This window comes from Mytilus trossulus, chromosome 7, assembly GCF_036588685.1.
Source record: "Mytilus trossulus isolate FHL-02 chromosome 7, PNRI_Mtr1.1.1.hap1, whole genome shotgun sequence".
Lineage (NCBI taxonomy): Eukaryota > Metazoa > Mollusca > Bivalvia > Mytilida > Mytilidae > Mytilus > Mytilus trossulus.
Genome location: NC_086379.1, coordinates 53431705 through 53444312, shown reverse-complemented (window position 1 = coordinate 53444312; position 12608 = coordinate 53431705). Strand labels below are relative to the sequence as shown.

The following is a 12608-nucleotide window of genomic DNA, read 5'->3' as shown; positions in this document are numbered from 1 at the left end:
GAAAAGAAATGCACTACGAAATAGCTGTGTACTCGGATTTGATGATGTATTTTTTACTTTTAAAGGGTACTTGCTTTTTGTATATCTCAATACAAGTCGGAGATTAAACTAGCTATAAAACCAGGTTTAACTCATCAATTTCGTCGGGAAGTGTCTGAAATAAACTAGGAACATGACAGTTGTTTTCCATTCGCCAAGGCTGTGATTGACAAAGTCTAACGTTTGGTTTCCTTAGTTTTTATGGACTCCCCTTTTGATGTTATTTTAGAGTTTCGGTATTTTTGATAAGACATTATCTCCTTTTATATTATCGGTAAGTGGAATAGCAAATAGTACATCAGAGAACGTCAAATGTAATCACTAAACAAAAAGCACATCAGAACTGTATAATTCAGGTACTATATAAACTCATAAAAAACAGGCTAATTTGATATTATATAAATACTTAGTCTAGTAGATAATTGCATTACTTTTGTGTCCAATGCTTCTTTTTGTAGTTTTATAGGGTTGTAAATGCATTGACCTTGCGCACATTTTTAGAATGAAGCGCGGAATTCAGCTTCATTCAAAACCCATTTCGATCAATGCGTTTACAACTCAACAAATTTACAAAAAGAAGCATTCAAAAAACCGGTGTCTGTATTTGTAGTATTTTTCACATTATAATGCCATTAACAAAATTATATATAGACACGTCGATCATTTGCAATACACAGAACAGATTATATAAACTCTACTGAACATCAAGTCTGGTTTCAAGGTATCATGTTGTAAGCAAATTGATGCTTAATCCCCCAAAACATACACACACGAATTGATGTTAATATAAAAAATACGCTAGCTGCGAATTGATGTTAAAATACCAAAAATACACCAACCTCGAATTTGGGTTAATAACTGAAATACACCAGAATCGAGTTGATGTTAATACCAAAAATACACCAGCCGCGAATTGAAAAAATACACTAGCTGCGATCGAATTGATTTTAAAATACCAGAAATACACCAGATTCAAATTGATGTTAATACCAAAAATATACCAGCCGCGAATTGTTGTTAATTATGTACCAGAAATACACCAGATTCAAATTGATGTTAATACCAAAAATACGCCAGACGCAATGGTTAAACGGAAAAATATATTATTATAACTTGAACGTGTACATCTCCTTCAAGACAAATGATAAATTTTATAAATCAGGTCGCAAATAGAATGTATTTAAAAGTACAATTAAAAAACAAACTGTAAAACTCATTTGGAAAAGGGTTTTGTTATGAGCCAAGGCTTTGAGTTTATGTTGTTGAATAAGGTCGTACTTTGACATATAATGGTTTATTCTCACAACAGTCGGAAACCAGGTTGAAATAGAACAAAAGAATCGAAGCTCTTTGTTAGAGAAGGCAATAAATGTTTACTGTATTGTTTACTATAGTGACAAAATTTTTAAAAGTTAAAAGAATCAAACAAAATTAAAATTTTCTTCTCAATTACGAGGTGGGTTTTTTTAAACACCATTTGCATAATTTTCAATTTATCTAGTACATAGTTAAGCAGAAAAATTAGATATCAAGTAGACGACATGGGTATCTTTCAAGTTGGATGATGAAAATGCATAACCTCCGATTATCTTGAAAAAATTACCACGGACGGAAAACATATCAATCTATTAGTTCAGTAATTTTCGTGTCTGCCCTTTCATTATGTGACTCGAGAAAAAATTCCAAAAAATGGGTAACAATTGCATTGAAAAAAGAAAATAGAGTGCACCTTTTTATGTTAGGGTGTCACGGTTTTGAGTTGAATATTTTGTCTTGATATCGTACAAAGTAAGAATATTCCATACATCGTCTCGCTTCAGATTCTATCATTTTTATATATCAAAGCTACAGATTGACTTTTTAACACAAAAAAATAACAGTACTAAAAGTTGAAATATATAGGTCAAGTGAAATACCCATCTAATGAGTCACAAAAACAGAGAAAGTGTGTTCGAATAGTTATTTTTTTACTGAAAGTACTTGACGACAGTCTTTCAAGTTGGATGATGAAAATGCATATCTTCGAAAAAAAAAAAATTTTTAGTGTGATAACTATGGTTTATAGACTTCATACACTAAAAAAATCTAGTCTGCCGATCCACAAAATATTTAATCAGAATTTTTTTTAATGTTTATGAATTTTCGGAAATTCCACCTGACAACCGATCAGACAATAGTTTTAAGTTGAATCAATGCAGACAAGATCATTAACTGGTGACATTTGTCTTTTAAAATACAACTGAAATATTAGGATCGTAATGGTGCAATGTGGATACATTTATCGGTTTCCAAGAGCAAAATTGGTAGCGCGTCATCCCTACAATGGCTTCCATTTCTACGATTGTGAAAATGAACTGGCGTAATGGGGAGATAATTTTGACGAAGTAGTATCCTGACTGACAAGTTGTGACTTGCATTCAGATTTGACTCATCGGCACTCTTACCACTTCATCTTATATCTTTTCATTCATTAGATCTGTACGAAGCATAAAATTAATTATCATAAAAACAATTCTATTCATGAATTTTGATAAACATCTTAGAGAAGTTTCACAGTAGCGGATGGCATGGTTGTGACTTAAAAGATTGGGAATCACTGGGGTTTATTCGGGTAAACTGTCTCTAAATTTACACTTGTTCCTGTGTAAGATATTTATTTTGAGAAATAATTCAACCAAGTGCGATGTATTGTAATCCAGTTCAAATTTAGCTTTAAATAGCTGGATATTTCCTGCAAACGTTGCCGAGTATATTATTTTTAGGAAAACCGAACCAAAAGAAAATCAAGAGAACGTGTTTTTGGTTTCTATCCATAAGTCCCAAAAAGGTATTTAACGTTGTTGATAGATTGAAGAAACTTTATAAAGCCGTGTCACTTGTACCACCAATTACAAAACCGATAGACTGAGGTCTATTGATCATGTTTTATTTCACATAGGTTATAGGAAAAACAGGTTGAACCTCGTTTCTAAGTTAAACATTTTAAAGTGTTCTGAAAAAATGCATGACTTTAAGTCTCAACATTCCATAAAAAAAAGTTGTACAAACATCTCTTGTGTTTAAAACAGTGATGATGTAAAGCTGGGACTATCATACTATAAGCCTAGTATAATAGATAAAAAATAATAGTCCCAGTACCAGTTTATAGTCAGTCTTACGTACGTATATAAAACTTTGATGTTTCGGAAATTTTACTCGTTCGTAACGAAGACGGTTCGAAAAGTACTTATTTTTCAAAACAAGTATGGCTGCCCTTGGGAGGACGTTGGTCAGATTTTTACCTAAACAGGCAATAACTCGTCCATATGGGTCTAGCTTAACATCTGTAGGCAGCAAGGACTTTGATGGAAAGAATGTAGATGCTGTAACACATACTGGAGAGGTATATCACATAGCAAACGTATCGAATTTCTCTAAAAATAAAGGGACACTCATATAATTTGGGTATAATTTCTAGTCACTGCGGCAGCTGGTCAAATCGGTACTCGATATAGTCAAATTAATTAGACGCCTCAGCAAATCTGGATCTGGTTAACTCGATACCATAGGTAGAATTCGACACCCAATATTAGCATCATGTTCTACAAGTAAATTATTGAAGTCATGAAGACTCCTTTTTCTCCCCCATTTTTTTAAAACATTTTCTCTTAGGTCACATGTCAGCTTATATATTTGTTGCCCATGATATAAGTTCCTATCTAAACTTTGTTATGAACAGTGAGGACAAAATGAAGCTCTATACATCATGACATGTACACCTTATTAATATTTGGAAATCTGTTGAACTTGTCGCCATACAAGTTACAACAGTTTTTTTGTACAGTCAGTATTTCTATGTTGGTTTAATACTGAAGACAATAGACAACTTTCCAGTTCGATGCATTTCCGTCAAAAATTCTGGTTTGAGTGAACATCATTCGTGCGTTTAGCATGTTTAGGGGCATCCTCACTTCCATCCCAATGATGGGCAATGTTGAGCGAGTGGTTGGAAAATTATAATATTATATTGCACGATTTATTCAGCAAACTAAATTATCATAATTGACAATCAGCTCTGCTGTCAGAATCCGGGTCCGTACGCCCTAATTCATGTTCGCCCTAGTACCTGTTCGCCCTGATACCTGTTCGCCCTGATACCTGTTCGCCCAGGGTCCATTTGCCCTGATTTTTATTTTTTACTAATTGTTGTCTAGTGGCATAATTTTAAGTACATGTATTTGAATAAAATATGTTGAAGTTTGTTGAAAAAATCATCGAATATTGATATTGCCGCAATCAATTTCATCATTTTCCCTTTGATTGTAGAATACTGGAATACAATGTATTTATCTTTGTTGATATTTGTTAACAAAATAATTGTATTCAGTCATTCACTAATGTATGCAGTATAACTTAGACTAGTCTCAGAGTATTTCAATGAATGAACTTGTAAATCCGTTTTACAGTTTGTACATTTTTTTTAAATTAATTTCAAGCTGAATATATTATCAAAACAAATTTGTTTTTTATATTATAAATCCATCAAAAGACAGGTATCACAATAAGCAGTGATCCGAATTATTTTGTCATAAAACAATAAATTAATGATCCTTAACCCCTTAACAAGCCATAAACTTTTAGATATTTCCATGTTTCCATAAATTTCAAGAATATATACCATAGAAATATATCTGATTAAGTTTATTCAACTTCAATGCCCTGAATATTAATATTTTTTGGTAGGGCGAACGGACTCTAAGGGCAAACGGACCCAGGGCGAACATGTTACTAGGGCGAACGGTCCTGATACCCTGCTGTCATTAGGGAATTGTGCTTAAGTACCTATGAAACAAAAATTATTTCAAGTTTATCCTGCACAATGACAATCACTTAGACACTTTATGAACGTTGATAGTGCAGGGATACAGGCGACCCCCTCTATTTGGTAAATGACGTCACAAAGGCGCGTCTAATTGACAATTTATTTTCCAGTGATGTATAAACTCAAAAGTCGTGAAAGTGATCTATTGTTTCACATCACATCAAATAATATACAATATGTTTATCAGGGCCGTAACTACATTGAGGCAAATGCCTCATGTTTTAAATTTCAAAAAAAAAAAAAAAAAAAAGATTGTCTTCATATCAAATTGTTTCAACGGAAAGTGTCTTGCAAGAAGCAAGTTCTCTTCACTCTCTGGTGTCGCCCCTGCAAGTTTTACATAATTCATGTTTCTATTTTACTTTTGGTTTTGAGAGTTGATGGTCTATTGTTTTTACTTCTGTGTCCCGGATTTGTCTTTTGTTCATTTATTGTCCTACTGAATGACTAGTCTGAGTGTTGATTTTCATTTGTAAACGTGTCACACTGTGTTATGTTACATGATCACCGATGTCCAGGCATTATGCGAGAAAATATTTTCAGAATATACGATGCTGCTGGACACAGAAAACAATGGTCGTTTCTTCATGGAGAATTAATTGAACTTGAAATCAAAGAATACAAAACTGCCTTTTTTGTATATGAAACCACAGACTCTTGGGTATATGATACAGATAAAAAAAAATATTTCTTGTTGTTGATTAAAATATTCAATTTTCTATATTTATAATACATATCTATCACTTCTGTGGATGTCTCACCTAGTTCCGAGTGATTTAAACGACTTAGAGAAAATACCCAATTTTTCTTGGTATGGATTGTAAAATTGGGTATTTTCTCTGAGTCGTTTAAATCACTCATATACCCAAGGGCCTGTGGATAAAACTAGATATGTGGCATGGTTTAAATTAAAGTAAGTCCACCAATTTCCCGGTATCAAATTATTTTTGGAAAAAAACATCAATGTATTGCCATATAACCTTTTACATCAAGGGTTAAATTTGCCTGCATAAGTTGTGTTCAGACCCTTTAACAGAAATAAAGGAATATGCAGTACACGTGCACGGGAGCTAATCGCACACAATGTCAATGTATTGAGGAAAAAAAAACAAATGATCAATGGTCAAAGTTTTTATTCCTGTTCTTCATCTTGATAGTTGCTGGAGGGTCTTCGATAACACAGGCACTTGTCTCAAAAAAAAATTCCTATATATACCTTAATGTTATATTAAGGTATATAGGAACTTTTTTGTTGAGACAAGTGCCTGTGTTCGATAATGAAAGAATCATAAATACTGTAAAACCAAGTCAATATAGTCCCTATAGTGTAGACTTAAGCAGTACTAGTACTTAAAGTATATAACTCGGATTGCACACTGTCTCTATATATAAATCTAGTCATAAAAAATCACAAGTCGGCACAATACAAGACAAGAACAGATAGACAGATCCAGTATTAATGATTATGAGAATTACGATTTTTGCTTTATCCTACATATCGGTCTTTTAATGTTTTCCCTAAAACCTTAAAGTCTTAAATAACAATGAAGCTATATTTTTTTTATACCAGAATATTGTCGAAAAAATAGCTAAGAATAATTTGCGTTTCTATATAAGAAAGAGTCGGGGAAACGCTCAGAATGCACGACTTTGTGTTATTTTTCTCAGAGCTTCTGGGGACCTTGAGCGGCCCACAGTCCCCTCGCCAAAAATTTTTGCGACTATATTTTGCCACACTATTAAAAGAGGCTAGTTACGGCCCTGTTTATTTGACAATTATTGAGTCATTCAGGAGACAAGCTGTAGTTGTAGGGTTAAGATTTTATCCCTACAACTGCTGCTTGTATCCTGAATGACTCAATAATTGTCATATAAACATAGTGTATATAATTTGATGTGAAACAATAGAGCACTTTCATGACTTTTGAGTTTATACATCACTGGAAAAAAATTGTCAATTAGACATAATAGGGATAAAATCTTAACCCTACATGTAACTGTATGGTCTGTATGGTCATGACAGCAAAAACATCCGAAAATTATATTCCAAATTTTCATGGACTGACAAAAATGGGAAGTCATAAGGAAACCTAAGGAAGGATATAAACCTACAATTTGCATACTACAAAATGTACTTTTATGGTCAAAAGCCATTTTGATTGATTGAATGTATCTGGAAGATAGAAAAACCTTGTCCTTTATTATTATTTTCATTATTGTTATTTTATTTGTCATGTTTGAAGAGCGGTTAAAGTATATAAATTTATGAAGTAGTTTTTTAAATATTTTAGAAAATGGAACCAGGTGACTGGAGGAGAGGAAGATTTGTGGACAAAGTTAAGTTGGTAAGAATATAGTTTGTAGTTATGATGATAATAATTTTTCAATAAACATGACAAAAAAATAGTGTGGCTTGTATTTCTGAATTTTCAGACATATTTTATTGAAGCACTAAAAACTTGAGTCTTTTCATGCTTATTTACGATTGCCAAAAGTTATAATTTAAATAGATTGTAAAATGTGAAAGGAGATGTTTGGGATATATCAAAAGAGAGCAACTCAACAACCAAAAAATCTGAAGATATCTAAGTTGAAAATGAAGCTCTAAATTATTTCAGTCTTGTTTAAAAAAAAAATGAAAATTAATTTAATACCCCCAGATTATCCCATAGTTATTTTTTTGGAAAGAAATTAGTTCATATTTCTCAGTCTCAGCACACACTGTATGAGAGTGACATTATCACATACATGTAATTAACTAAACAGCAGTGTCTAGGCTGAAATTTCTGGTGTGAGAAAAATAGCTTGCATCAGTTAATTTTAAGCTCACTTACAGCAACTCTAAAGTCTCTTTGTATGGTTCTTTGCTTTTATTGTCAATTTGTGAGTTTATTCTTTTCCTGCAAATATATGAAATGATTGCATCTAGTATAGACATTAAGAAAACAGCAATGAATCAATTCAGTTGATTATCAATGTACACATATACATGTATAGCATAAAGTAAATGTTTTTTTCTGTATCTCCACCAGGTCAACACCAGATTTGCCATAGACCTGATAGCAGAAGATCCTGTTGTTGTATGTGAGGCCTCCAATGTTTGGTCTAGCAGTAAGGGAGCATTAGGTCACCCTAAAGTATATATAAACATTGTAAGTACCAGTATATGTCCAGCAGGAATAAACATAAGAACAATGCATAAAAATGTTGGATTAACCATGGTGTCAAAATACTCATTTTTTTTTCTGCTAGGATAGGCATATTTTGGGACCTTAGAAATGTGTCGGTTAAAGCTGGATGTTGGAATACTCAGATGTCAGATTAAGGCAGGTTACTCTGTTACTAAGTTTTAGTTCAAAATCAATAACAACCTATATGTTCTAAAAAAAAATGTATCATGCATTTATTTTAGAAAATATTTTGGTTACTTGAAATCCATGAGCCAGTTAGAAACGTAAGGTTGCGTTTCAGGTTGATATGAAATGAAATAGTCCAATGATATCATGTTTTGATATTCCACTTTGCCATCTTTTACACATTAAAACAAATTTAGACAGAAAATCTTCAAATTACACTTTATATAAAGTCTTAACTAAATTCTGTCAAAGTTAAGCAGAAATAAATGCACTGTAATAACAGTCTTCATCCTGAATTAAACCAACGTTTTGATTGGTTGTTCTTGACATTCACATGCTTTGATTAATAATAAATATGTTTTATTTTAGGATAAACCAGAAGTTGGAGTATGTGGTTATTCTGGTAGGAAGTTTATCCAAAAGAAATATTATAATGAGGCTAAGCATGGCCCCAGTATAACATATGAGGAATATTTAGAAGACATGAAGTCATTATAAATACTATATAACTGATGAGTGATGTGATGATATAGTTATACATACTGTTAACAATTTAAGCATTTGAAATAAAATATGAAAAATGTTACTTGTAGTGAAATTGTTCATTATTCTAGCACAAGCAATATTAAAATAAACCAGTACACATGTTCTCTAGAAACAGACCAAAGATATTTACATATCATATATGACTAGATTATGTTAACAATATTCCAATTTATTAAATCAAGGTGAAATAGTTTGAGTACAAGTTTTTACAAAACATTGATGTATAAAACAGCATACATTTTAAGAAGAATTTCAAATGTCTGCTTAGTTTTTAAGTGTTATATAATTTGATATATAGTCAATTCTTTTATTTTTAGGTCTAATGTGTGTAAGGTAAATTTCATAGTTACTGAAAATAAACTGGAATAAAGACAGATGGTTTCCTTAGTATAACTAAGACTAGAATAAGTTACATGACATTGCCACCTTACTGAATTGCTTATACATCCATATCACATAATGAGGAATAGACCATAATTAATCTTGATGTTTCTACATACATGTACATGCATATACATCTAAGGTCAAGGTCATAGTTGCTAAATTTGGCTAATTTTAGTGAAAAACATGGTATAAATAAGTTGTATAAATCCTTAATTGGATTGAAATTAATCTGCTGAAGTTCTTTATGAGTCCCTTTCGAACGAAGTTGAAGGGCACTTTAGGTTTGAACTCTGTCGGTCTGTCTTTCTGTCCATCTATCAGTCTTGCAAATCAGTTTTCCACACTCTTTTTTTTCATGCTTGAAGATAATAATTTGATAATTGGTATATAGTTTTATCATGACTAGTTACATAGCAAGGGTGATTTTTTCCCCGTCTGATGATTTTGTGCAGAGTTATGGTCCTTGGACTTTGAAAAATCACTTAAATAATCAGTTTTCAGTACTTTAGTTCTTCATGCTTAAGATAATGATTTGAAAATTGGTACGTAGTTTTATCATGACAAGTTGTGGCTTAATTTAACTTTTGTTCCAGTCTGATGATTTTGTGCATAATTATGTTCCATAGACTTTAGTCACTTTGAAAATGCACTTACATAAACAGTTTCAACACATTTTTATACAACCGCTAAACAAATTTGCGTTTGTATAATGGTATGATGTCCTCATCTGCCTCATCCGAAAACACATTTGGTGTCCAGACAATAACTTTAGTTTGAATGAATGGATCTCTGAAATTTAATAAAAAGGTTCAATATATTAAAAGGAAGGTTGGTATTGATTTTGGGGATAATGGTCCAAACCGTTTTGGAATTAGGGGCCCAAAACAAGTATTTTTTTTACTGTCAGGATATCAACTTGTGTAATAGTAAATCAATTGCTCTGAAATTGTACCACAATGTTTAATACCACAGGTAAAAAGTTTGAATTGATTTTGGGGGTAATGGTCCCAAAGTTTTAGGAATTAGGGGCCAAAAATAAGCATTTTTGTAGTTTTTAAACAATATTTTAACTTGTGTTTAAGTGTATGAATCTCTCTGAAATTATACCACAAGATTCCATACCATGAATTTGCCACTGGACATTAAGCAACCAACAATCAATCAATCCATACCATGAAGGGATGGTTAGTATGGACTTTCGGGGGTTATGGCTCAAATGTTTTGGGATTTTGCAAAAAAGGGGGGGGAATTAGGTTTTTTGTCAATGGATAATTAAGACAATTTTAAAACAGTGTAAGGGAGGTAACTCAAAAACATTTAACATACAATATTGGATATGTTCGGATATAGATAAAGAAATGTCAGGTGTTGGACTAATTGCAAAAAAGGGGGGGGGGGTAGTAGTTTTCAATTTTTTTTCTCAAGTTCCAAATTTTTTAAAGTTTGAAGAAGAAATCTTTAATTGCCCAATATTGCGCAATATATTTGTAAGATCTTAACATTTGTTTTGTGCCAGAAACTCACAATGTACATATAATGCTTGTTTATTATGAAATTACTTTGAACAAGGTCAAGGTTGTAATCTGAGATGGCTGCATGTTCACCTCAAAATTTTCTTTCAGCACAGAAATACTTGTTTATCTGGAAAAGTTAGCATGCCCTAGATAAATAATTTTGAAATATATTTTGTTTAAGAAAATTAAAAACGTTACTGTATTTTACAGTGCATTTTTTTCATTCCCAAAGAAGATGCACAAATAAACTTTAAGGTAGCACAATACAAAAAAATTTCATCCTCAATCAGACATCTTTACAGACCTTTGCTTAATGTCCAGTGACAGATATTTCATGTAAACTATTCACTAGACTGCCTAATGGTACATACCAGAGGCAGATCCACCCATTTTTAAAGGGGGTTCCAACCCAAAAATAAAGGGGGAGGATGTTCAACTGTATGTTCTTCTTCACAGCATTGATCATCCCAAAAAATTAGCGTTTTCCACCATCCTCTGTTTTGGGTCTGCCTATGCAAACTATCTATGTGTTTTAAAAATTAGCATGTATAGTAAAACAGCTTTATACAAATTGACCAATAAACAAACTTACACCAGCAACTAAAATCTTTTCATTCTGGAGTCAATATCTTACAATGGTCATAGTGAGTAGATTTACAGGCAAAGCCCCGCGCTCTAATTTTCATAGTATTGTTATGATATTGTAATTATTATGTTTATTTATGTTGGCCTAATTTGTGTTGTACCAAATAATCTTATAACTATGCAGTTTAGGAATCACTGGAACAATCACAGAATGATTGGAACTTTCTAGAATGATCCTTATAAAAGATGCGTAATTTAAACTTCTACGTTATTCCAGAAACTTCCGTTGTAACTTTCCAGGATTTTCCACAATGTTCCATTATAGAGTGTTCTAGAACTTTCCATGACAACACTATATATACAGACACTAAAGTTAAACTCTCAGAATTAAACTTGGACATAGACATTGATAGACATTAGTATTCACAGCATTTGGATTGACACTTTTATTCTACAAACAACATCATACTGGATTGTGACATAGTGAACGTAATATTCAAATTGGATTCCGAAAGATTTCCGGATACAGATAAAGATAACAGATTGGACTCATATTTTGACAGTTAAGTTAACAGTAATATTTGTGCAATACCCTTTGTAAACTTTTGTATATTAAATATTGTTAAATTTTACTATTGATTTGTGTCTTTTGTTGGCTACAATTTAAAGGCGATTTCTGGCCGTAACAGTATATATACCTTTCTATACACTAACCGACACTTAAACTGTTGGCCATATCAAGTCATTTTTTTGATAGAGTGTTGCTGCTCTCAAAGAAGATGTTAAACCAAAAGTTCCAAATGGTTACGTTGAAAACACCCCTTCGTAAAGTTTACGGCGCCATCACGAGTCGTTTGACCGTTATGCATGGAATAACCGTTTCACAAATGATATCGGATATGTTCCTTAGGTCGTAACTACAATCCCCTACCCTTTCATGAATTTGACCTACCGAATTAAGACTATTTACCGGATTTGTTATAACATGAACAACACGACGGGTGCAACATGTGGAGCAGGATTTGTTTACCCTTCCGGGTCACCTGAGATCACCCTAGTTGTTGATGGGGTTCGTGTTGCTATTTTTTTAGTTTTATATGTTGTGTCATGTGTACTATTGTTGTCTGGTAGTCTTTTTCATTTTTAGCCATGACGTTTTCAGTATATTTTCGATATATGAGTTTGACTGTCCCTCTGGTATCTTTCGTCTCTCTTTTTCATTGTCACAATAGGGAATTTGACACAATCAGTTCATTCACAAATGACAACTCTGGTATCACAAGTCAAAGTACATACTATACGGACATTTCGGCGGTGTAGTTG

General features: G+C 32.5%; 1 protein-coding gene across 1 annotated transcript; it reads left to right on the top strand.

Annotated features, from left to right (window-relative positions):
• The first annotated feature begins 3184 nt into the window (after positions 1-3184).
• On the top strand, positions 3185-8837 carry LOC134727134 (NADH dehydrogenase [ubiquinone] iron-sulfur protein 6, mitochondrial-like). Its single transcript, XM_063591516.1, has 4 exons — positions 3185-3421; positions 7192-7245; positions 7933-8052; positions 8626-8837. Exons 1-4 carry the CDS (start codon positions 3284-3286, stop codon positions 8752-8754), a joined length of 441 nt encoding a protein of 146 aa, XP_063447586.1. The 5' UTR covers positions 3185-3283; the 3' UTR covers positions 8755-8837.
• The last annotated feature ends 3771 nt before the right edge of the window (positions 8838-12608 follow it).

Bases quoted from the DNA above. Each gene is read 5' to 3' on its own strand.
- LOC134727134 (XM_063591516.1), top strand. From the start codon at position 3,284: ATGGCTGCCCTTGGGAGGACGTTGGTCAGATTTTTACCTAAACAGGCA. The intron at 3,422-7,191 runs GTATATCACATA...TAAATATTTTAG, and splicing joins CTGTAACACATACTGGAGAG to AAAATGGAACCAGGTGACTG. The intron at 8,053-8,625 runs GTAAGTACCAGT...GTTTTATTTTAG, and splicing joins CTAAAGTATATATAAACATT to GATAAACCAGAAGTTGGAGT.